The following is a 25966-nucleotide window of genomic DNA, read 5'->3' as shown; positions in this document are numbered from 1 at the left end:
GTTCCCCTGTGTTCTGTTGTGCTGGTGTCAGTTATACCTCTGTCCTATCATCAGGTGTCTAGTCAGTGTTTACTATATAAGTTACTTCCTGTTTTATGTTGATAGTCGTCCTGTCTCTGTCTGTTGTGTTCAGTTTTGCTTCCCCTGGTCCTGTCCTTGTAGTTAGCGTCACCTGTGTTCCCGGCTGTTTCCACTTCCCTCGTTATCCTCCCGTGTATTTAGGTCCCGTGTTTTCAGTGCCTGTTGTGGTGGTGTTGTCTTATGTTGTTAGCACTGCCTAATAAAGCTGAGTTTATTTCTTACCTCTGTCTGCTGTATCCTGCATTGGGGTCCTCCTTCCTTCCTGCCTGCCACACAGCTGATTCATGACATTACCTGTAATTTGATTATGATCTTTGGGGTCATTTTTTTAAATTGTTTTTCCAGCGCACTATTTGACACATTTGTTTGAAACATACATGTTTTTTACGGCTTTGAGCAAGCAAGCAGTCACAGCAGTGCAGTGGGTAGCACTGTTGCCTCACAACAAGAAGGCCCTGGGTTTGAATCTGTTGCTTGGCTAGGGCCTCTCTGTGTAGTTTGCATGTTCTCCCTATGCCTGTTCACTGGTGTGGATGTGAGTGTGAATGGTTGTTCTCTGTGTTATCCCTGAGATGGACTTGTGACTAGTCCAGGGTGTACCCTACTTCTTGCACAGTGACAGCTGGGAAAGGCCCCAACCCTGAGTTAGACAAGCGGTTAAGAAACGGATGGATTAATGTTACATTAGGACAGATAATGAGGCCGTAACAAGACCACTGCAATTTAATCAACACCTTCTCAGATATAGTGTCAGTGTCACACACCGCACACTAAAAGCTTCACAGTGACAGGATTCATAGCACAGTTATTGCATTTGAATTCATTGCCTTGCGTGGATGTCACTGATAGTGCAGCTGTGAATCACTTTCAATGTTGAACAATTCCAACCACTAGATGGCCTCAAAGGTAAAGAGTTTGACCTGCTGTTCCTCTTTGACTTGAAGGACAAACAGCTGTTGTTATTGAGTTTGTTTTGTTTTTTTAGTTTGATAATTCGTACTATATAAAGAGAAAATGTATCATATCTCAAAGGCATTTCAATCTTGCTTTAGCCACAGTCTTTTTAAAATTACTTTTGTCCTCCTCCAGGTGCCTGCAGAATTATATCCCTGCCCACAGCCTCACACTGTCGTGCCCCGTGTGCCGCCAGACCTCAATCCTGCCGGAGAAGGGTGTGGCGGCATTGCAGAATAACTTCTTCATCACCAACCTCATGGACGTGCTGCAACGGGCGCCAGGCAGCTGCAGCCAGGAGGCTGCCACTCTCAATAACATCACCACTGTAGCTACAGGCCAGCTGCTCTCCTGCCCCAACCATGGAGGCAGTGTAAGAGTTCCTCACACTTTCAGTTTGTCACTCTGTCGCTCAAATTCTTCCTCCATGACATACAGGTTCATTTTAAGCTTGTGCATATTAACACATTGACATGGAGTTGACATTTCCAGTCAAGAATGAGAAAACATGTTTGTTAGTCGGTTTACATTTGGTTTGTGGAAACCGCACTACAGGAAGAGGAGGAAGCTCCCAAGCAGAAACCAGACAAGGGGCAGCCAGTCAGAAGAAAGTTAAGGGGCCTTAAAGAGAGTAGAGCTAAAACAGCTGTGTGAGAGATCAATCAAACACATACTGTGTTTTGTTTTGTTATGACTAAGTTTTTTTTTTTTTTTTATTTTTTAAAGAATAGTTTACAACCATGGCAGCAGCTTCAATACTTAGTTAAAAATATGAAGTTCAGAATGGAGCTCAGGGGATCTCCAAGTCATTAGGATTCATCATCTGAGGGGCTGTTATGTCTGTACATAATTTGAAAGCAGTTTGATCCATATTTGTGAGGACATATCAGTGTGGAGCCGACTATTGAAGGAGCTGTTAGTGGCATGATTCAAGAGGTAGAGATCATTTCAAAGTAAAGAACATTATTTATTGATGTGCTGCAAGAGTTTGTGCAATAGACTGGTGAAGTGATGTAGAGAGCAGTGTCCTGAACAAAGGCAGGAAATAGGACAGGACTCCAGAGTCTAGATGCTGGTGGTAGAGCAGAGTTGGTAGATGGCTGATGGAGACGTTAAAGGAGACTGTAAACATCCAGGATCAGGTGGTGATTGGAGGATGATGGTTCACATCCTTGATGTTTATGCGGCTAAATAATTTAGGTCTATGACTCGAGCCCATTTTCAATTCAAATCTCTGCTTTTCCTGTTTTGCAGGTGATGGAGTTTTACTGTCCTCCATGTGAGACAGCCATGTGTCAGGAGTGCACGAGTGGCGAACATGGAGAGCACCCGACTGTGCCTCTTAAAGATGTAGTGGAACAACACAAGGCCTCGTTACAGCACCAGCTAGATGCTGTCAAGAAGAGGTACAGCAGCAGCAGTATTATGTAAATAATGTAATGCTGCACTGCAGATTATCTGGAGGGCAGTGACAGCGATTATTTTCCCATGCTGTCATATGACCTTGACATTTTCCCCGATTGCCTTCAGGTTACCAGAGATTGACTCAGCCCTGCAGACGCTGTCAGAGATTCTTCAGCAGCTGACCAATCAGAAGAGCACCATCGAGGATGATATCCACACAACCTTTGATGAGCTGCAGAAGACCCTCAATGTCCGCAAGAGCGTTTTACTCATGGAGCTGGAGGTCAACTATGGCCTCAAGCAGAAGGTGGGTGCAGAGTGAAGTTTCAGTGTTGTGACTGAACGCACTTTTTGGTGTCACAGTCATGATAGTGTTTGAATTTTGTGCTTTTAAACGAGCCTTATTAACTGAACACATTTTGGAGCAAACAACATAGATTTTTCACCTGTCACAGGTTATTCAACGGGCCGCTTTTGCTTATCTGTGAATCAGTGGCTCGGTTGGCCTGATAGGCTATCAACCAGTTGAAAGGCAGGGCTGGGGTGGGAGCTGGTGTGCCACACTGATCGGTCAGCCAATCACTTGGTTGGCTTTAGAGCCTGCTGACGCTCCCTCGGGGAGTTGTATCACATGGGCAACTAATGATTTACAATTGAGCGGCTGGTGTGCAATCAAAACACTGCAGCCCAGGGGGAAGTCAGATATGTGGCTCAGCTGTGTTGTTGCTCCAGCTAGATGGAGCCAGTGTACTGAATGCGCTCTTGATTTGGGTGTGTCACGTGCAGGGAGGGACTGGAGTTCAGGCTGCAAACACTTTATCTGTTTACTGTGAATTTCTCTTCTTGTAATCTTTACAAAGAGTGTCTTAGTTTTACTGTGTGGATGAGTTGACGGGGAGAGATAGCTGTTTGGATGAAACATTGGGCACTGGTTTGAGATAAGTAGCTTCATGGCTTCTCTTTGGGGAATAGAAGAGGACTGTGATGATGGCCAGATGCCGGTGAGTTTGTCTCTGTGCTTTAATGAGTGTACTGTGCACACTTAGAGGGTAACTGTGACTTGTGTTAGCATAATATTGTTCAGGAGGATTCATCTTTACACTAAGATTATAGGATGACTCGAGGATTTGATTAATTCATGATATTTGATCAATGCCCGATCCTCAGTTACCACGTAATCAGGTCAGTTTAAACATCTGCATTAAGATCGCACTTTATAATTTGCTGCTTCACATGAATTTCCATGAGACTAAATTAGCTGCAGTTCAGTTACACTGAGGTCATTTTTAACCAGTGACTGCTGGAAATACAGTATGAAGCCATTTTAAGAAAAATCAAACTGCAAACAGGGGGTGGCATTTTTTTTTTTTTTTTTTTTTTACATTACTAATTACATTTTTTGGTGGTCTTGAAAAAAGCTGAAGGAAATCAGAAGAAACCTCTGGTAGGTTCCTTGTGGGAGGGGTATCTGTCTGAATATCCAGGATTACGAGGCAAGCGGCTCTAATTATGTCTCACATTTTATTTCCAGGGCCTAAAAGAAAATTACAATTAAAAAGCTGTTAGATTGAAACACCAGTGTGGTCACTGTAAAATAACTGTTATCAAATGAAAGTGGAGTAATGTGATAAATCACCTTATGATTTCACTGTATTGTATTTTTTACCAGCAACTTAATGAACTAAGATTCCTGTAATGCTCAATTAATGCCACACATTTGCTCCTAACCTGAGAATTACAACTGCAAATTAGCAATAATATAATCTGAGATTAGAAAGAGACTAGAGGGCAAAAATAATAATTTTCTTTTTTTCCATTCATTCGCTTCCGCTCATCCTGGTCAGCTGTCATAGGGCGAGAGGCAGGGTACACCCTGAACAGGTCGCCAGCCTGCCGCAGGGCCAACACAGAGAGACAAACAACCTTTCACACTCACATTCACACCTATGGGCAATTTAGAGTAGCCAATTCACCTAACCCCAGTAAGTGCATGTCTTTGGATTGTGGGAGGAAACTGAAGAGAACATGCAAACTCCACACAGAGAGAGGGAGGGGCCTGGGCCAAGGTGGAATCAAACCCAGACCTTCCAGTTGTTATTCTAACTGTGAGGCAGCAGTGCTAACCACTGTGCCACTGTGCTGCCCAATTTTTTTTAATTTAAAAATTAAAAATTTTCACAATTTTCTTATTAGTAAAATGAAATCAACGGAATCATTACAGGAAAGGAAGAATAATTATTTTTGACAGCTTGCTCACAAAACTTTTAAACTAGTTTAATCTAACCTCAGTGTCGCCCTGCTGCCCCCTGGTGTATTCCATGTGTAGGTGCTTCAAGCCCAGCTGGATACCCTGCTGCAGGGCCAAGAGGGCATCACCAGCAGCTGCAACTTCACCGAGCAGGCCCTGAGCCAGGGCACCGAGGCCGAGGTGCTGCTGGTGAAGAAGCAGATGGGCGAGCGTCTCGTTGAGCTGGCCAGCCAGGAGCTTCCTCTGCAGCCCGGCGAGAACAACCAGCTGGACTTCCTCGTGGAAACAGAGGGACTAAAGAAGTCCATCCACAACCTGGGAACTATTGTGACCACCAACGCCGTGGCCTCTGAGACTGTGGCGACAGGTGAGGGGCTGCGGCATTGTGTGGTGGGTGTGCCCACCTCCATCACCGTCACCACCAAGGACAAAGATGGAGAGCTGTGTAAGATGGGTAACGCAGTCATCACAGCTGAAATGTTTTCACCTGATGGCAGCAAGTGTGACGGAGACATACTTGACAACAAGAATGGCACTTACGAGTACCTGTTCACAGCTCCTAAAGAGGGCACTTGTACTTTATCTCTACGCTTATATGACCAAGACATCAAAGGAAGTCCCTTTAAGATAAAGGCCACCAAATCCATTGATGTATCACCAACTTCAGATTGCATTAAGAAGAGGCTCAAGTCTCCAGGCAGTGGACACATCAAGCAGAAGGCCATCAAGAGGCCGGCCAGTATGTACAGCACAGGGAGGAGGAAAGAGAATCCCATTGAGGACGACCTTATCTTCAGAATTGGTAAGAACGGCACTTAGGCGGAGGGCTGAACATTAAACCTAAAGGCAAGTCAATCAAAAGTCAGTTGAACGGCTTTTTAACGAGGGATGGAAACAAAAAAAAAATTACATGTGAAGAATTTGTTCAGCTTCTCATATGTTCAGTCCAGTGTTCATTGGATTTTACATTTACTGTCTTTGAGTGTCGACAAAACAAGCATTTTGGAGACATAAACGTGTCCTCTTGGAAGTACTAATATGCATTTATTGCACCTTTTCTACCAATTTGTACTCAAAAAAAAAAAGTATACTAAAGACAATAAAAGTTAATCAGAATGGCCTGGGGATTTCTATTTTGCTGTAATATGCAGCATAAATACATCTACAACAGAAAGCTTATTGCTGATGGAACATCAGATTTCGTTTACTGTATGATTTGGACTTTGTTAAAAACTTACAGGTCATGATTATATTTCATGTCCTATAGGCACAAAAGGAAGAAACAAAGGGGAGTTCACTAATCTGCAGGGAGTGGCTGCCTCCTCTCAGGGAAAGGTGCTGATAGCAGACAGCAACAACCAGTGTGTCCAGGTAAAAACTGTGCTGAAGCTCAGGACCAGTAAGAAGTGAGTGGTTCACGCTAAACAAGCTAAACTCTGAGGAGCCGAACAGCATGTGCACTATGTTTGTTCTCCAGTCTAAAATGTGATTTAGTTTTGTGCAGCTTTGGAAAATAATCTAATATTTAACACAGTCTTGTGAGTTGAAATCATTCCCGGTATCTTAAACCAAACGCAGATTTTCTCCAACGATGGCCAGTTCAAAAGTCGTTTCGGCATCCGTGGCCGGACTCCGGGTCAGCTGCAGCGTCCGACAGGTGTGGCCGTGCACCCCAACGGCGACATCATCATCGCGGACTACGACAACAAGTGGGTCAGCATCTTTTCAAGTGAAGGCAAATTTAAGGTAAGTTCATCATTTCTTTGTTATTGTCAGTTAGTGTAATTTTACTCAGAACAGTAATAGTAAGCATAGTACCATGTGGGTTCCTGCCATAAATACTGGTGCCACCACTGCACCGCTTCCCGAAAGAGCCTAACAGCTGTGCAGGAAGTCGAGCTGATTTTGTCCTTGAGTCCTGCACTCAGCCGATTTACACTTTTTCACACCTCGTTTGCAAATTTCTTGGGGTGTTAAGAGAGTGATTTTTGGCTTCTCCTTTCAGCCCCCCTTATCTCTGTTAAAGTAAGTGCAGATTTTCAAGTTCAGTGGGGGTGCTCGTGTGTAACACAGCTGTAAACTCTCTCCAGAACAAGATTGGCTCAGGGAAGCTGATGGGTCCTAAAGGCGTGTCGGTGGACAGAAACGGCCACATCATCGTGGTCGACAACAAGTCCTGCTGCGTCTTCATCTTCCAGGTCAACGGCAAGCTGGTCACCAAGTTTGGTAACCGTGGCAACGGTGACAGGCAGTTTGCAGGTACACTCAATGGTAATACCGTGCACTGCTCCCCCTATAGTCTCTTTCCAACCTGCATGCTGAATGAAGAGGAAAAAAAGACCTCATGATGAGGCGGGTGCTTGGAAACTTTATGAAATAGATCATTAATACAGTCAAAGCAACTTCAGCAAGTTTGCATTTTTCTGTACATGCATTATTAATTAAAGTGTGCCTAAAACTGCATGTTGTCTCATTAATCATTCTATGATTTTTTTTCTTTGCTATGAGTCGTCATTGAGATCATTTTATTTTTACAAAAGTCATGGATTACTTGTTTATGACACTTGCTCGGATCAGCTGGTTGTTGCTAACAGAGAAGCTGCAAAGTGCCTCCTGGTGGACAAATTATACAACATTAACACTCAAAGCATGATTAAAGGGAGCTTCTCCTGTCTCATCTTTATTTTACAGTTATCAGTTGTTATAAATGTCAGTACCAGTATGTCAGCAAATGGCAAACTGCCTGACTGATATATTGATATATCAGGCTCCAACATTTCATTTTTTAATGCATTAAATGTAATATCTATGTATTTTTTTTTCTGCTGCTGCTGCATTTGGTTTTTAAGCCGCATGTCCCCCATAAACATCTGTCATGTAAAAGCTGCTGAACCCAGCTGTTTCTGTTGTTGCATTCAAAACTAAAACTCCGGCAATGAGATCTGAAACCTTTTCAAATTTCTCTTTAATCCAGGCCCCCACTTTGCTGCCGTCAACAACAACAACGAGATCATTGTGACAGATTTCCACAACCACTCAGTAAAGGCAAGTTCCAGAGGAGTGTATGTGTATTACAGGAATACACTTTCAATGTAAAGTCCAACAGTGCCTCAGAAAAACATACAAATATAACTTTTTTTTAAATTAAAAAAAAATTTTTTTTTTAGGCAACTTTTGTAACATTTGGTAAATAGATGTTCTATTGTTAGTCTCCACTTTAAGGCTCCAACCCTCTACCAAAATGTGTTTACATTTCTTTCTGTAATTGTGTGCTTCAGATTAAAAGGCTGTTGCCACATTCACCAAAGGGGGGGGGGGATTTGTCATCTGGACCAGGATTTTATGACATTCCAAGTAGTTTGGAGTCCATTTATAGAGTCCATGTAGCGCTGATCAATCATGTCTGAGCGTACAGGCTGTGTGGAGAGCAACAAATGAAAGCATTGGCTAAGAATGCAGTCTCAAAACCATTTATCAGACTGTAAGCCAGGCCAGTAAGTCCAGGCTTGGATATCAGCTATGTGTTATCTGGATATCCACTGGCTGCACAGGAAGCCTCAGACTAACTGGCTGTTGCCCCTGGAGGCCGAAATCATCAGATGCTCACTGATAACTTCACAGGCTGACATAACAGTGACGTGGAACTTAAACACACTCAGTGAAGTGGGAGACATTTTGTCTGCAGAGAGAAAGAAGTAATAATTTGTGTATTTGACTACACCTGCATGCAGAAATGCTTATTTTTTTGGGGTAACAAATGCTCGCTCTCTTCTGTTACTTCTCTTTGAAAACCAAACTGCAGGTGTTCAACACAGAAGGGGAATTCTTGCTGAAATTTGGCTCTAATGGGGAAGGCAATGGCCAGTTCAACGCCCCCACGGGAGTGGCGGTGGACGTCAATGGAAACATCATAGTGGCAGACTGGGGCAACAGCAGGATACAGGTCAGCAAGCGTAGACAGGCTTCACTGTGTGTTCATGAATAATTTCCACACCTTGAAGACTCCTTTTTAATAGAATGCTTGCTTGATTTTCTTTTTTACTAAATGGTATACCACCTTACGGTCTTACATCATACAGTCCAATGAAGCACGATTAGTAGTATATTTATGTATAGAAATGGGTCGATATATGGCATGTAAACTACAAATATGAGTTTTACCCTCCTGAGATCCTGCTTCCTCATGTGGGGACATTACAGTTGGCTTTTCTGCACATTATATTTCATTCTGCTCGACACAGACCTCTCGCGTTACATGCTTCCCACACAAACGCTCGGGTCTTGGGAGGTTAAAACAACAGCTTCCTGCTACCTATTTTGGTCCCTATGCATCATTCCTATTTGTGAAATCTTTCATCTTTTTATACTTTATAGCCAACTATTTTGCATTTTCCGTTAAAAAACAAAACAAAAAAAAAGCCAAATGGATAAAACAAACTGATTTCCCGCAGTGATGATATTTCTCTCTCTCAGGTGTTTGATGGCAGCGGTTCGTTCCTCTCTTACATCAACACATCAGCGGACCCCCTCTACGGCCCGCAGGGACTGGCGCTCACTTCAGACGGACATGTTGTGGTTGCCGATTCTGGCAACCACTGCTTCAAAGTCTACCGCTACCTGCAGTAGCCCATCTCCTCTCGATGCACAGCCTGTACAGTGTACATATATGTATATACATACACACATTAGTACAGAGCGACTGGAAGATTTTTGCGCTCATCCTCTCACCTGTTCATCCTTGCTGTCACTGTGCCATCTGCCATCCCCAACTAACACGGAGACTTTATTTGTGGTGCGAGTGAAGCGAGATTACCTTATACACACACACACACACACACACACACACACACACACACACGGATTGCTCCTGCTGATTGGTGCTCACTGGAGACCTCGTTCAATTTTCATCTTAATGTGGGGGATTTGGAAAAGTTTTAATGTGGTTTTGCCACATGGCAGAACTTTGAAACTGAAAAAAAAAATAAAACCCCCAAAACTTCTGCACTTGTTCCTAAAATCTCTGGCTGTATTAAGTGAAATCATAATTAAAGTGAAAGACACCTTAGTCACCTGGGAAATAATGAAATTGCATTTCTAGTAGCAGCAACTGCAGCTTCCAGCTAAATGCTCCGAAGAGTCCTCACAGTTTGCCTATTTGCTATAGAAGTAGGCATAGCAGGGTATTTTCAAGCATGATTAGACCTCTTTGTGCATGCTGTTTTTACTAAAGAACACCTTAAACTGTGCATATTAAACTGTTTCCAGCTGACCACCTTTAACCCTCCAATGATCTCTCTGTCATCACTTTGAAAAACAGCAGTATGCTGACAAGCGTGACTGTATGAATTAAGGTTACCAAACATAAGCCACCTGATATGCTGAATTCTGCTGTGTAGGCTGTGTATGACGCCTCTTAACATTTCAGCCGTGATCATGTGCGGACGCCTTGAGTTGTAGAATCTGAGCGAAAAGCTAAATGCTTGGAAGAATGCCGGTAGGGTGCGTCGAGTCCCCAGCTGAAAGGTTTCTTCATCACGCTGAAAGCAGAGGCGCAGAACTGCAGTCACCTTCACTCCTCTTCATATGCTCTTATAACTTCAAATAAAATCTGCAGAATGACTAACAGGTTGTGTTTTAGCAACACAATGTGTCTATCTTCACAATCAAAGATCCAATAGAAAGTCCAACAGTTGAGGTGTGTGTTGTAAGAATGCACTGTGGCCCTATTAGAAAGCCTTGTTTGTCTTCAAGCACACAATTGTCTTTATTTGTTATCCAGCAATGGGTCATGGATTTTCTACATGACCCTGAAAATTGTTTGTTTTCCATTGTCTTGTTCATATTTGTAATGCCAAATGGAATTAAAGTGCCCACAGAAAAGAATAGTGCTTTTGTGTAATAGATGTGCTGCAATAAGATTAATTTATTATTATGAAAATGGACTATAGATCTGATAAATAATGAACTGCACTAGTAATTTCAAAAATGTTTGCTTATCACTTTTAATAAAAACTGTTTAAGGACCTTAAGGTTACTCGTTAGCTGCAGATAAAACCTTTTGGTCTGCTTAGGAAACGCCCTTTTTATGGGAAGGTCTAAGTAAAGCTGTGGTGTGGGTACTTTTGACCATAGAAGGTTTTCTTGCTCAGTGCTTCTCTGGTCTGTCCTGCAGTCACTGTTATTTTATTAGACGACAGGGGGCGATATAAAGCTATGAAGAGAAGAAAAAACAAAACAAAAACAGCGCTCCTCCCCAATGCTGCCTTCATAACCCCTCGGAAATAATCTGGATAATGTTAGTTTTTTTCAGTGATACTCAGTATTGAGCGAGCTCCAGGAATGCAAACGTAGTGTTTACACTTAACAGTAAATGTGTTTAATGGATTCCGTATGTGGGCATTATTATTGGTTTTTGTGTCTCTATCAAGCGGACAGTACCTCCATGTACAGAAAAACCTACGATGACTTTACTAGTTTAGGAGTTTACGAGAAGCTTAAACGCAACATTGACCTGTCAGCCTTCCGCGGGAAATTCACTACTGCTAGGTTCCCCGCTCTGCTGCTTTGTCGACTATTCTTTCTATTCTTTACGTTAAATAATTAACGACCGCGTTGTGTTACATTCAGGTGGCTAAAACGCTGATGTTAGTGGTCGTTGCTGGTGCAATCTACATCCTAAAATGGTAAGCAGAAGCTCGCCTTAGCTCACCTGCTGTGAAGACCATCAACGTTCACGTAGCCGTTTGCTATCATCTCTTAGCTAGCTTATAGGTTATATCTACCAGCAGCGTTACTCTCACCAACCAGCATCTATTATTTCACATCGTACATTTAGTAAAGGGCTCCGGACTTAACATTAACTGTCATTGGACCGGTATTTCAGGACAGTCATACCCCTGCTGCCAGTGTATTTCATGTAGTTATTTCACCTGGTTCATTCAGCTGTAAATGGCAGGTTCTAGTAATTCAGTCCTAATTGGTCGATCGGCCTTCACATGTTACTGCTTTGTGATCCTGTAATGAAATTTAACCTTCTGTTACAGTCAAAGAAGAAAGGACTGAGTTTGGAGGAGAAGAGAACTCGCATGATGGAGATTTTCTTTGAATCTGTGAGTTTTCCCGTTGCAGGTGATCTAGCCTCCATATCCTCATAGATAGATAGATAGATACGGAGTTTATTGATCCAGTATGGGAAATTAATGTTACAACAATAAGAAAATACTACAGTCTACAGTAAATAAACAACAAAGTGAGAGTAAAAGGGCCACAGGTGCACAGTGAGCCCTTATGAGTGCAAAACTTCATATCCAACGGAGTAGTGCAAATCGCATTAATAAATAATATGTATGCTAAGACTCCGAATATGTACACTAGAAATCTCAAGACAGCTGCAAGAAAATATAGTACAGAAATATGTGTGTGGGATCTTATGTCCTGACAGGTGTTCTGTCCTATTATGTGTTGCTGTGTTATTTATACTGGTCAGTATTGTTATGCAATTATTTTTTAACACAGTCTTTATAAGATGAGTTTGATGTTTTCAAAAATGTTTTAGTTAAATCTCTAAACTTAATACACGCCTCAGGTCAGGCAGCAGATGGTTGGTTGATTCACTGTTTATATCCTTGCACAGGAAGTAATGCTGATAATAATAGAATACGGAGGAAATCTGGAGCGTGCTTTTCAACATTTGAATCGGGCAGTCAAAGTACAGAAATTTAAATACTCGTAGGTCCTTAAAATGGATAAACTGCAATTTAAAATATCTGATTTTACCATCAAAATGTTAATTATATTACCTTCCAGAAAGCCATCTTCCATTTAGAAAAAAGAAAATGTAGAAGTATATAAATCAGTTAAATAATTTCTTTATTTGTGATATATTAGTTTAAAAAAAACAACAACAACCCTGGAACATGTTCTCTTGTTGCCTTTATAGAAAGATGTGTTTCAGCTGAAAGACATCGAGAAGATTGCCCCGAAGTCAAAGGGCATAGGTGAGTAAAGAACAACATTTTTACCAAAGAGAAGTCTTTAACTCTGAGGTAAGCCCTCTACTGGTGTCCTGTTGGTTGAATTCTAATTGGGGTGGCTGTGGCTCAGGTGGTAGAGTGGGTTGTCACTAATCAGAAGTTTGGTGGATTGATCCCCAGCAACTCCAGTCTGCATGTATCATTAGTCATTTGACAAAGTGCTTAGGCTTAGTTAAAAGCACTGTATGAATGTGTGCATGACTGTGTCAGTGAGATTTGTAGCAGAAAGCACTTTGCATGCTCAACTGGAGTAATTATTTAGTAAAAGTCTATTTAAGGGCTGGTTGAGACATCAGTCTATTTTTAGAAAATAGTTATTTTCATAGACCAGACCTTTTTCTAATTTGTTCATGTTTAGATCCATTGACCAGAATGGGGTCATGTTTCATCCAGCCAGATCGCTCATCAGGGGATCTTACTGCTGTGATGTTGGTTTGTAATAAACTCAGAGGAAAAGAACACCTGGAAGCAACAAACAGAGCTTCACATTTAACATTTCCCCCCATGAAGCAGCAGCTTTGAAAGCTTCCTCTTATCGGGTGTGAGGTTAGTTTAGGCCGAGTGAGTCAGACTGAAAGCGGGCATCTTACACCTAAAGTGTTAGCGTTAGCAGCCTTATTTTATTTATTTTTTTTTGTTCTCCATTTTCATCTTCCGTTATTTCTTTTAGTGAGCTGAACAACTCACAAGGATGCGCAAGAGACTTGCACAATCACACCTTTCCTCTAAGTGACCTGTAAATGTTGAGTGCAAACTGATATTTCGGCTTGTGGGCAGCGTGCTCTTTCAGGCATGATTAAAACAGACCTCAGTGAGAGCAGCACAGAATCAGAATATGACAGAAAAATGACAAAAACGTGGAGATGGATGAATGCCGTAAACGTGCGCTGCACATTCATGAATTCTTGAGAACACTATGGTGATATGCTTATAAAATTGCCATGGCAACCAGGACGGGGCTATTGCCATCTTTAGTCTGTGTAAGCAGAACCAAGCCTATCAATAGCAGTAATCTCATAGTTCACAGGGGTGTGGAAAGCTTTTGGTTCTGCAGCCTGACTTTGGGACCAAATTTATAAGAATACAAAGTTTTATTTTTAGGCGCTAAATCGCCTTGAAGAATGAAACTGTTGAGTGTGTTTGACTGAACTGAGGAGGGATTCTGTTTTAAACTGGACACAACATTAATCTAGAGAAACTGGATCTCGTTGCCATGATTAAAAGCACATGTTTCTGACCCCCATTACTGCGTGATGGGGGAAGGGGGCAACAAGAGATCCGCATTGTGGGTACGCTTCCCCGTATAAAGGGCAGAAATGTGACAAAAGGGACTAGTTGGATTAAAAGAGCGGTAATAACATACTGCTAATCAGTTAAGAGGAAGAATAGTTTGAAGCTGCTTGAATCTCATAAGTGAATGAGAGTGAAACAAACAAGCACATATGGACTTTGGTTAATCATCCAGAGTTTTCCCCATTTTCCATCCAATTCTGTTGTTTTGCTGCTGGATCCACATCCTCTCAGCAGATAAGCTCTTTCAGTTTAACAGTGGAGCAAAGCGTGTGGGAGGATCACATTTCACTGCTGACACTTTTCAAGATGTAGCTCCTGCTCTATTACATCCTCTCATGCAGTGTTCTCTCAGATCTGTATGAAACAGCCGGATAGGCTGCAGATGTGTGGGTTTAGTTTTGTAATTTGAGCAGCATACATTTCCAACAGTAAAAGTTAGACCTTATGATGGCTTATGTTTTGTAAATCCTCAGCAGAGTTCAGTGTTAAGCCCAACATCAGGTCTGCTTTATGTTCACAAATAGATGTAGAGACTGCCTAGCTTGTACTGGCTATAACTCCATTATAAAGCAGGAGAGCGAATCATCCCCAAACCAAATCAAAAATTTAGAAATGCCGTTAACTCCACGAGCATACAGCTTAATGCTGGAGACTTAAAAACCATCTTAATGTTTGCGCTCTGCTGATTTCAGCTCCCATGACTGTGAAGGAAGTGCTGCAGAGCCTGGTTGATGACAACATGGTGGACTGTGAAAGAGTAGGTACATCCAACTATTACTGGGCCTTTCCCAGTAAAGCCTTACACGCACGCAAGCACAAACTGGAGGAGCTGCAAAAACAGGTGAGCGCAGTCGCTTTTAGTCTGATCGCCATGTATTACAGCTCATGTAAAGTATAGGCGCTATAGCACGAAAGGATAAGATCGAGTTTAGTTTCACAGAAGATGATTGGGTTTTCTGGTTTCAGAGGGAGCTTCTCCCTCATGGTTTACAGTAATAAGGTCACCACGTGAGGTCAGTGCTGCCTGGAAGACACTTCTGCTAACAGTGAAAAGAGAATTTGGGAAGAAAACACAAAACAGCTGCTGATTAACAAGAAGCTTGTCAGAGTATGAAAAAGATATATCTTAGATATGCATTTTTTTTCTTTGTCAGATATGTTATGGTTTAAAAGAATTATCCCAGTTGTAACTATTTGTGGTCACCAGCGTGTCGTCCTCAGTGATGACCCACTTCCCTCCCGTTTCATGGCTGACAGATGGTGTGAGGGCGGCGACTCCTCAGAGAACGTTAGCCACCAGATTTCTGGGACAGAACGTATAAAGTAGCAAGCTCTCACTAAATAAGGATGATGTTTGGTTGTACCACACAATATACTGCTGTGTGTGAGATAACGCAGCATTTGGTCACTGAGATCATCACACACTGTGTTCATTTTATAGAGCGATGCTTGATGTTTTGAATACAAGGATGAGAATTAAGCGTTGACCCAAGGACTGTGTGGAAAAAGTTGAGGTGCAATTTAAAGTTATAATAAAACCCAGCTCCGTCTTGCAGCCAAAGTAATCGTATTGTATGCTTGAACAGTAAAGTTAACAGCACTGTAATTGGCTAAGAGTCTGGTACATGGGTAAGCAGTCATGCACCATTAAGATTTTGTGATTGTATTCATTGTATTAATAGGCTACAAGGGCTCCAGTGCTGATTTGTTTCAGCATATTACTGGTCACTCTCAGTATTATTGCAGGTGAAACAACCATGTTGTGAACAGCAGACGTGGCTTCATGGTTTACTTATGTCACATTTCAGGAACGTCTCAGCTGTCTGCTGATTATTACTGTATGAATTGGTGGTTAGCTTTAACAAAACACTGTTGTACTTTAAAGATTTCTGAGGCAAAGCAGCGGAAAGCATCCCTAGAGAAAGCGGTTGAAAAAGCGAAAGTGGGACGTCAGGATACAGTAAGAATGTGTTCACACGGTGGCGCAAAAATTCAAAATGAAATCAGTGAAATAAAATGAATATTAGATCTTTAATGTGCGAAATGTGTGAAATCTGTGTTTGTCTTTGCAGAAAGAAAGAAGCTCTCTGCTGAAGGAGCTGCGGGCTCTGAGAGAGGAGCGCACACAGCTGCAGGCGGAGTTGGAGAAGTATCGGGAATGTGACCCCGAAGTCGTCAAGGAGATGAGTGAGTACAGCTGCAGACCAACTGGTTTTTCAAAAAAAAAAAGGTCATTTTTAAATTATAGCATCAATCACATCACTTACAGTTACTGATGGGAGACATTAAGCCTTATGTGCAATGTAGCACAGTCCAAATGTTACCAGCATAATGATTTTGACTGTGCTGCCGAGGTCATAGTTCATGGTTAGTGTTGTAATAGACTGCTGTTGTACTTGGCCCTCTATTTGTCTTTAAATATTTTATCACAAACTTTACAGCTGTGGGATTCTTTTACATTATGAAAAAAGTTTTTTTTTTTGTTTGTTTTTTATCATTGGGAATACTTGCTATTATATCACTGGCAATTAAGTTAATGCAGGAATAAATAGTGCAAAGCAGAAGTGTCGTAGCAGCACATGTGTGGTTATTCAATTAATGTTTATTTAACAAAATGTAATCAGTTGCTGCCTCACGTGGCTTATCAATGCAGATGGCACTGTTTTGCATCTAGTGAGGATCTCTTATTAAAAGGAGAGGTAGAGGAAAGAGTTGGGTGTCATCCAAGATGCAAAGCATTCGAGCAGCTTCTGTAGTGTTCAGCCTAATGTGGATAAATGGTTTCACACCAGATAATGAACTCAAATTTGTGCAGTAGGAGCCGTATTATTTCAGTGTAGCCTCCCACACGGTGTCAGACATTAGGGTGATACAAAGAAGGCTCCGGTGCAGTTGGCAGATATGAAAAATGCTCATCCTCCTTTTAAGCCGTTCAACACTAAGACTGTTACATTAGTGGAAATAATAGAAGAAAACACCTCCGTAATCAGTGCTCCACTGAAGCTGGCCTCTGATCAATAGCATCAAGTCAATGTTAGACATAAACAGGATCTCCCACCTTGAAATTCCCTCCTCACACTTTCACTGAAAGCTAATTAAGGTGCTTTTAAATGCATTTAAGGGATGTTAGGAAAATTTCTAAGGCCAGGTTGTGTAGTGACCAGGGAAATACACCAGTCAGCCACAACATTAAAACCTCTGAGGTGAAATGAGTGCCAATGAATACAGTGGTGCCTTTTTTTCATGGTTTTCTGCATTGATTACTCATAAAATGTGGTCTAATAACAGATAAACAGTTGCACCCTTCATGTCTTTATCTCTATCAGAAATTTGCTGTGGCTGCTGGCTCCATTTAGCTTTAATTTTGTTTTTCGACGCAGTTTAAAATTGAAAATAACTGCTGCTTCTCAGTTACATTTAGTGTAGTTTTTTTTTACTTCCGTGTGCACCTAACCTCACCAGTGTCAGGTTTGTAGAGGTAAAGGGAAGTATTTCTTCTGTGACAGCCAAAGTGGGTCAAAGCATATCTTCTGTGCTCGTCAGGTAGTGCATAACCCCATTTGTGATTAATGTAGAGCAAAAATGCCTGCATTACCAGTCAACTTTGTTTTGTTTGCAAACCACAACATTCTTCAGCAGCCAACATGAATGGGCTCAGCTGATCTTCATGTGCCACATTGTTCAAACAAGGTTTTAAGGTGTGTACCTGGTGTGCGAGACACCTGTGAATGCACCACTGAGAGCAAACATGTTTAGCTGTGGGGTCAAAGATTCTCACGGTTCAGATTAAATGTTTGAGGAAGTGAAAAAAAAATTATAACAAGTGGTCAGTCACCTCGCTTTCAGGATATACCTTTTTAAGTACAAACCTCAAACCAGTTCAGTGTTGGTGCAGTGATGCAAAGCGTAATGCCTTTTGCTGACACAGAGGTCTGAAAGACTTAGATATCTATTTTTTTTAGTGCAGTCAAATGAACCTTACTACATCTGACCTCTCAGCTCAGAGGGCTGGTATTGAAAGGCTTTTAAAAGCATTAGATTACTTCACTGGCTGTCACACACCTCTTACATGAGAGAGCTGCACAACAGACAAAACTATTGATGGCATTGCAAAAATCTGATAATGCTTTGTTTTCAAGTTATCGCTGACCTGCATTATTGGGGGGGGGTGTCATCTACCCATGTGACTTGTGGTGTCAAACAAATATCTGGTCTGTTTACCCGCACCTTCCAGTTCCTGCCCACAGTTCTGTTTTTTTCCACTCCACCGGGACAGCGCTGTCTCATATACTGGTCATATGGACGTGGTAAATTATTTATGGCCAGTCTGGCTGACATGATAAAGAACGGTATCGCTGCAGTTAAGCCAAATTATGGTCAATGTTAAAGTAAAATTTAAAGCAATAACACATTCTGGCGGCTTAGATCTTAAAGTATTTTTTGTTTTGTTGGCCAAAAGAAAAATGTTAAAGAATGTCACCTAACAAATTGTGATGGAAATTTTTTTTCCATAGACCAGACTATTAATTGATGAGAACATGAATCAAAGTCCAATCCCTGTAAAAAGCACTTCTATAGTACTTGCTGTGTAAGTAGTGTTAAAGTAGTGTCAAATATTAAAGCTGTGTGCACACAGGGAACATGTCGCTCATTACACATCGCTTTGAAGCTGACGGTTAGCTGCTAGGTGCATTCCAGGCTCCAGTTGCTTGATAACCCTCTAATGTATTTATCACCTTGTCATATATCAATTACCAATATCCTGCACCCTCATTGGTAACCGCTTGAATCACTCGCCTCAAAGTTAAGAGAAGTATCTCATGACCCGTCCACTTCATGTTGCTACTGTTTTTTTCACTTATAGTTGCCTGAAGTCACCAAAGGTCATGGAGTTCCTGTGTTGTCTCCAGTCCCACGTCACTGCCACCCACTTCCTGTGTGGATGCAGCTAAAGTTTAATGCAGATAGATATCTTAGTTATTAACACAAAGTATGTAATATAATGAATATTTGACAGTGCATGTCAGTCACCAGTGTATTAGACGGTAAATCATGCTATCATATAGGTCGTAATGTTTAATATATTTAATGCAGAATTTTGTTGAAACTAGGTGAGCTTTTCCGATGGGCTTTTTAAATATCGTGCACGCTGTAGAAAGAACAAAAACACCTCTGTTTGATTTTATTCAGATCAGCAGGACTGCAGTCGACATCCTTGAAAATGAGCGTACGGTTACTTTCACACCTCTCTAAAATCAAAAATCAAAAACCAAAAATTAAACTTGTTGAATTCTCGGTCTGTTCAGAAGATGGAGTGTGGTGGAGCTTTTGACAGTTATTTATACAACCACGCTTTTGGGTTTGCTCATGCACACCTCCACATACTGATTTTAGAAACCTTAATTAGGTTAGTGTATGAAATGGATCACGGTGTCACACCTGCTATGCTGCGTTACACTGTGGCCAAATCTTTTGGCTGAACCTTCAAATCCAAGCAGAACAAAGAAGTTAATCAGAAAAAAGCAGTTTTGAAAAACAAAAAACAAAAAAACACTAGGATTGTGTACAACACAAATTTTAGCATATAATTATGTTTTACTTGAGTCAACAACAATACATATTTTGAATGTTTTAATTAGAAAGCAATACTTTCACAGTCAGTGGTGTAACTGAAGGAGGATGGTGTGAGGCTATAAGGAACAGCCTTTTTTCAGTTATCAAGTATTCGGTTATTAGTTGTAATACTCTTTGTAAACGGATATTATGAGTACATTTCTAACACAACAAAATGCAGATGGAGCAAAAAGTTTAGTAGATTAATCCAACCTTAGTGAGACTGAGAGAACTGACCTGCTCTTAGCATTAAATTCTTTTTTTTTTTTCTTTTACTGTTGCCACATGTCTGCAGATCTTGTTTTTTACTGCTAGGCGTGCCACACACACACACACACACACACCTTTGTTAACAGATAACCATCAGCAAAGCTGTATCCAGCTATATGACATTATGTAATGTCTGCTGCTGATATGGCTAAGACTTGTTCCTGCATGTGTGACAGTTATACACATGATGGTTCATTAGGCATCTTCAAGGGTGTTGTCCATGCTGTTATTAACAGGATTACTATTCACATTTGAACCATTAATGCCTTTTTGGATTTCCAGTAGTTTTCCAGCTGTGGAAATAAGGGAAATTAGCTGACTTGTGCAAAGTTAGAAATTATAAAGAACTGCACGATGTGCATGGGTGAAGTTTGGCCCGTTAACCTCAGCACGACTTATCTAACTCAGCATGCTATGCGCAAAGTGACACAAACACACATAGGTACAATCAATAAACATAACTTACCTGAAAACCAAACTTTGTGTCTTCTGGTCTCTGCATGTTTAGCAGTGGTTGCCACATCCATAGATACCAATAAGTTATTGTGGTAATCCTACCAGATATTTTAGTGGTACTGAAGTTTTTTTAGGTTTCCTGAAGGACGAGAAAGAAGAAAGAAATCCTCCAAACCTGTTGGAAATTGAACCTAGACTCAAATCATTTTTGTTGGCTGGATTCACAGCTATTGTAGAACACTTTGCAGTAGTGCAGCAGCCAGATTAAATTAGATTATTTTTACTACTTCTACTGAAACGTGATGTGATTTTTTTTTTTTTTTTTTCCAGGTGCCTGGAAACTTAATGTCGTTGTCTGTGCTTGTCTTAGGATCTTAGCTTTATGGTTGACCTAATATTCACATTATTCAGCTCCGTTCCAGTTTTTTTACAGTCTAAAGCGCTCTTTCAAGCTCTGCTGTAGCTGCAGGGGAAGAGTAGGATAGTGTCCACTTTAATTTAATAGTATACCACCACTTAGTTATAGAGCACAGCTGTGGCCACCCAACCATCACATCCCTGACCGTACCTTCCTCCTTAGAGGAGATGGTTTGCTGCCAGCCTTCATTTATGCTTGTGTTGCCAGATTTTTTCTTCTTTTTTTCCCCTCAATGTTTTTGTCAGTTTAATATACTCTACTGGACTTAGATTAGTTTAAGAAAGTATTTTCCTGTCTGGGGAATTCTAAGTGTCAACTGAAGTTTTCACTTTAAGCTTTTAATTGTTTGGCCTGGTTTGTATTTGCGTAGTGTGTAAGCCTTGCTTACAAACACCAAAGGTCATAAGAAACAAAGGATAGGAAAAGTACACAAAACACTGTTACAGAGGTTACTAAAAGTATTGAGATTAAACACACACACACACACCTCAGCAGCCACAACATCAATGGAAATATGACACTTTTAATGACATAATGAAGCAAAACCTACAGGTGATGTTATTGACTGTTGGGTGCTCAGCAGATGTATTGAAGGTCTTGATGACACACAAAAAAAAATGCTTTTCATCTGCAAAGCTGCATATGCTTACACCGGGGCTTGTTTATCACTTACCTCTGGATAAGTGGTTAATGACTAGTTGGATGCACATACTAATCCAAAATTTTTTTTTTGCAGAAAAATCAAATGTTATAGCAAAAGAAGCTGTTTCCAGGTGGACCGGTGAGTCATCTCATCTTTTTATATGCACGCACATCTAATGTGATTCAAGCTGCAGAAATGAATACAGAACAAAATCTTTTTTTACTAACCAAAAATGTCCAATATCTGTTTGTAATGCTTGTCAAAAGTGAGAATTGTTTTATTTTGTATTCACTGCTTGTGGGGTTTTGGACTGTTGGCGAGTCCACCAGTTGTACTGTTTTTTTGTTGAAGATGCTGGTTAGTCAAAGCTCTACACTGCATCTAACAACACAGTTGTAGAGAAAAGGTGAATGCCAGTTAAGAAAATAATGACAGCAGCTGGGCTTTTATCACTCATTACTGTTTAAAGCACATGAATTCCCAAAGTGAAATCTATAAGGACACCTTTTGTCCAGTTATCACTCCAAGTAGTCAGCACTCGGGCTCTGTGTGTGTGCATCTGTTGACCTGAGTGGTAACCTTGGACACAACTGACCCTTTTGGGATCATGGTGCCCATTGAAGCCTGTGGTCTTTTGACTCTTTGGATCAACATTGCCTGTAGCTGGTCAACAAAGTCATGTCAGTTTTGGTGGAAAGCTTTTGCTTTGCTTACATGGAAGGAAGCGCATTTAAAGAAACTGAGTCATTTCTGCCTCACTCACGATTTGTACTTCCCTTTTCTTGGCTGGACAGTATGAAACTAAAATGCCTAGCATAAAAGTGTTTCCTTACAGCACTGTGCACAGCTGCTGAATTAGTACAACTACAACACTGTCTTTTACTAAAAGCTATATTGTTCTCACATTGTGTTGCTATAGCTAATGCTACAGTTTTGTCAGATTTGTGTTTGTTCCTAAACACGACACAGCACAGCCAAATGTTGTAGGCTTGATGGAAAATTTGGCTGGGACTCGGTGCCTTTTTGTTTTTTAAAAGAAAACGTTACACTTGCACCACTGGTTTCTATTGGCACTGCTTCAGCGTATGGTGGATTGCAGCAGACCACCGTAACTTTAATAGCAGCCCTGTTAGTGAATCGTCTGTGGCTGCCCACACAGGCCTTGACACATTTAATCGCTTGTCATATCAAAAGGGGAGAACAGTAAAACCTGATCATGCAGAACTGAAGTGACAGCCATCACTAAAAGTGCAAGTAAGACTTCATTGGCTTAGGCTCCTGATCAGAAGGGTGCTAGTCTGCAGGAAGCTGTTCTGCTTTTGAAACTGGAGACAGTTTCAGCTTCTAAAACGTCCTAAAATATAGACATTTTGCTTTTAGTGAAATAAACATGAAATGTGTGAAGTAATTTTTATTGACATGATCTGAATGAAGAATACAGTTTTATGATAGGCTTTTGTAAAATATAAATTGTTTAAAAAAAGTAGTTTTACATGAGTCTGCTAGGAAGACTTCAAACTATAAAAAAATCAGATTAAAGATATTTCATTTCAGATAGTTAAATGAACATACACTCTATTATATGCATACATCATTTAGCTGAAGAATTTGAGATTAGAGTGAAGTTAATAAACTGGCCAGGCTGTGCAAATGCAATTCTTCTAGTTCCTGTTAATGTCAAATGGAAACAAAGAGACTATAAGGAACATTTCTGTTTCCTAAAATTACATGTCATACACAGATATACAAAACTAGAAAATAGATACTAAATGTGCCACTCTAATGTGACTTAAATCTTCAGTGATAGTAACCCAGCTTTCATCTAAACAGCTTTGCTTCTGAAAGGAGCAGATGATTTTGTCCCTGAATAATATTCTTCTCCCAGATTCACTTTGCTGTAAATTTACAGTATTTTTCATGAAATTAATGGCTTTTAATTTTTGTTCTCAGACAATGTTTTTGCCATCAAGTCCTGGACAAAGAAGAAGTTTGCCTTCGATGACAGCCGTATTGATAAAGCCTTTGGTATCCCTGAGGGCTTCGACTACATGGACTGACTGCTAGCTTGTCATGGACCCGGGAATGGAAAATGTTTGGGCTTCTGATGCCTACGTGTCTGGTCTCTGCATTTCTAGTTTCTGTTCTTTGTGTTTTAGTGAAAAGGAATGCACCACAAGCCTCATTTGTGGCCTGGGGTGGATTTTGAATTAGGACAGATGTCAGTGACTTTGCAGTGGCAGATGGACTTTATCAGCAGATATGTTGCTTTGGTGCAACCAGAGAAGAGTCTGACACACCATTAGTGGCTGTGAGGGGTGACAGGGTCCCGTGATAAACACAGCTTAGCAGCCTGACTTTTGGGACACCTGTTTGCATGAAAACTGAGAGCTCCAAGTAGATGATGGAAAGGAATCGACACTGCATTTGTGTTGCCAGTGGTTGCATTTATATGGTTTAAACAGATGGTTTGGAATCAAGTGCTTGTGTATTTTTTTCCTTCTGAGTTTTACAAAGCATGCATCTCCAGCTGTGTTATACTTGCAAAGGTCAATGTCAAGTGCCTTAGCTTTGGTGTTTTTGTTTAGAAATTGGCACTGGAATTTTTACAAGATCGACCCTGAAAGCTCTGTTTTTTTTTTTTTTTTTGTTTGTTTTTCAGGGCTCACTTTCTAAATGAACAAAAAGGAACACTGCTGTCACGACATGTCTAGAATGACTACTGACCTTCTTTTTTGCTCTTCATTTTCTGTCAAACCAGATGCAAAAAAGGCAGTTGTGTGTCTTGTTTTTGCAGTGACCTAGTTGACAAGGCCAATGTGTCTGGGTTTTGTTGATTTAAATTTCAAATGAGCTCTGTGCTCATTTTGCTTTGCTCATCAGTTTCATTTTTATTCCAGTAAGTGAATGCCATCAAAGTGCAATGTTTGATCATTTACCACTTCTGAACACAAGTTATTTCTGTGTAAACTATTGAAGAACATGATGGTATTAATGGACATATTTTAGTGACTAATTTAAAGGTTACTGTTTTTACTATTGTAAATTTAGTTATTTGCGTAATAAAGAATCATCTGATCCAATCTGTGGATGTTCATACTTGTAGATTATTGCTGCAACCCTAAGCTCCTTGTTAGAACTAAACTAATGACCATAGCAACACGGGGGGGAAAAAAAAACTATATGCCTAGCTGCAGTTTGTTTGTGGGAGGCTGACACACCCACAGAAGAATAACCTGGGTGTATTCATGTGTCTACCTGCCCAGCCTGTAGTGTGATTCATGAGCCTGACATGTTGGATGTCAGAACTCTGAGAACACTGTGCACAGTTCGTGCTAATCTCAGCTTCTCTGGTTAAAACATGCCTGGCCCTCAAAAGAGATCAACCGTGCAGTACTGACATAAGGACTTTCACCTGCTTATTTGAACATATGACACAGACTGGTGTATAAAGGACTTTTATTGCATGCATTTGTCAGTAATTGTGTGAAGCAAGTTTAAAACCCAACCAATTTCCATTGTATTAGACATTTCCATGTTTCTCAGTAGCGTCTGTAGTGCGACATCTTAAGATCTCAATTTCCATACTGGCGCTCCCAGCACAACAGCGTAAAATTTCTGCATTCAAATTTCACCTTAGTAAAATTCACACAAATGAAATGAAACATCCCCTGTGACTAAGCAATTATATTATGAATCTTAATCTTTCAAGTTGGCTATGGCTGCAGTTGTAGGAAGCAGAGTAAAAAGCGCAGTATATTATCCTGAAATGCGGAGTAGAAATACAAAGTTACTGCAGGGTCACCGTGTAGTTCTGTGGGAAGCTAGAAATGCTATAAGTGAGGTACTGCAGTGAAAATATTAGTTAAGCAAAAATATGCATTTGCAAAATCAATAATGTACTCATACTGTCCCTATGACTAATTTACTGTCATATTTATGTATTAGATTATTACTAGTCTTTTAAAAAGTACGCATAGTGGAGTAAGAAACTAAGTTTCCCTTAAATATCTTAAGTACCTAAAAATTAAATATGGTTTAATATATTTAGTCACTTCCAATTGTAAATACTGTGACAACTCTGAGGAGTACCAGTGTATTAGAAGTATTTGCATACTGAAACAAAGTAAAAGTAGCAATACTGGAGAACACACCTACAGTAAAAATGTCAAACATTTTGGCAGAATATACTTAGTATCAGAAGGAAAGGCAATCTAAACTTCATACTAATATTTTTACAGTTACTGTTTGTATATGCTCCATATGTGAGCCAAATGTTTATGTCCTACCTCATAAAGCCAAATTAGATTTAATTTACAGATGATATTTCCACAGTCTCCATTTTCCCATCTAATGCCATCAGACGTGCATTAAATTTATGGCTCACAGTGGATCTAGGATAACATTTAAACTCTTAATGAGACACACAATTTGAGATCTCCTGTGTGGTAAAGCAGTGCATTTTATTTTTATAAAACTGGAGTCATTTAAGACTTTCCTGCGATTTTCATACTGTGCAAAGCCATCCAGTGTATCCTCTGGGGATAGCTTGACAC

The 25966-nt window shown here is 40.6% G+C and overlaps 2 protein-coding genes across 5 annotated transcripts in view; both read left to right on the top strand.

Moving 5' to 3' along the window:
* The window catches only part of trim2a (tripartite motif containing 2a), a 30372-nt gene extending 19783 nt beyond the window's left edge, over positions 1–10589 (top strand). For all 4 annotated transcript variants that reach the window (XM_030735103.1, XM_030735087.1, XM_030735096.1 and 1 more), the window contains exons 3-12: positions 1171–1408; positions 2290–2441; positions 2566–2746; positions 4766–5489; positions 5955–6058; positions 6266–6433; positions 6778–6946; positions 7662–7732; positions 8490–8630; positions 9161–10589. In XM_030735103.1, the coding sequence (XP_030590963.1) occupies positions 1171–1408; positions 2290–2441; positions 2566–2746; positions 4766–5489; positions 5955–6058; positions 6266–6433; positions 6778–6946; positions 7662–7732; positions 8490–8630; positions 9161–9313 (2101 nt within the window). In that variant the 3' untranslated portion in view covers positions 9314–10589. The remainder of the gene's footprint in view (positions 1–1170; positions 1409–2289; positions 2442–2565; positions 2747–4765; positions 5490–5954; positions 6059–6265; positions 6434–6777; positions 6947–7661; positions 7733–8489; positions 8631–9160) is intronic.
* A 589-nt stretch (positions 10590–11178) lies between these two features.
* On the top strand, positions 11179–24493 carry mnd1 (meiotic nuclear divisions 1 homolog (S. cerevisiae)). Its single transcript, XM_030738516.1, has 8 exons — positions 11179–11370; positions 11731–11796; positions 12627–12684; positions 14706–14854; positions 15899–15973; positions 16086–16200; positions 21507–21551; positions 23364–24493. Exons 1-8 carry the CDS (start codon positions 11368–11370, stop codon positions 23468–23470), a joined length of 618 nt encoding a protein of 205 aa, XP_030594376.1. The 5' UTR covers positions 11179–11367; the 3' UTR covers positions 23471–24493.
* Positions 24494–25966: the final 1473 nt, after the last annotated feature.

The sequence above is a fragment of the Archocentrus centrarchus genome, chromosome 1 (genome assembly GCF_007364275.1).
Source record: "Archocentrus centrarchus isolate MPI-CPG fArcCen1 chromosome 1, fArcCen1, whole genome shotgun sequence".
NCBI classification, from domain to species: Eukaryota; Metazoa; Chordata; class Actinopteri; order Cichliformes; family Cichlidae; genus Archocentrus; species Archocentrus centrarchus.
The sequence above is the reverse complement of the archived record's forward strand: the minus strand, read 5'-3'. Positions and strand labels throughout refer to the sequence as shown.

Coding starts and splice junctions, on each gene's coding strand:
- mnd1 (XM_030738516.1), top strand. Junction 16,201..21,506: donor CGAAGTCGTCAAGGAGATGA/GTGAGTACAGCT, acceptor TTTTTTTTGCAG/AAAAATCAAATGTTATAGCA. Junction 21,552..23,363: donor AGCTGTTTCCAGGTGGACCG/GTGAGTCATCTC, acceptor TTTTGTTCTCAG/ACAATGTTTTTGCCATCAAG.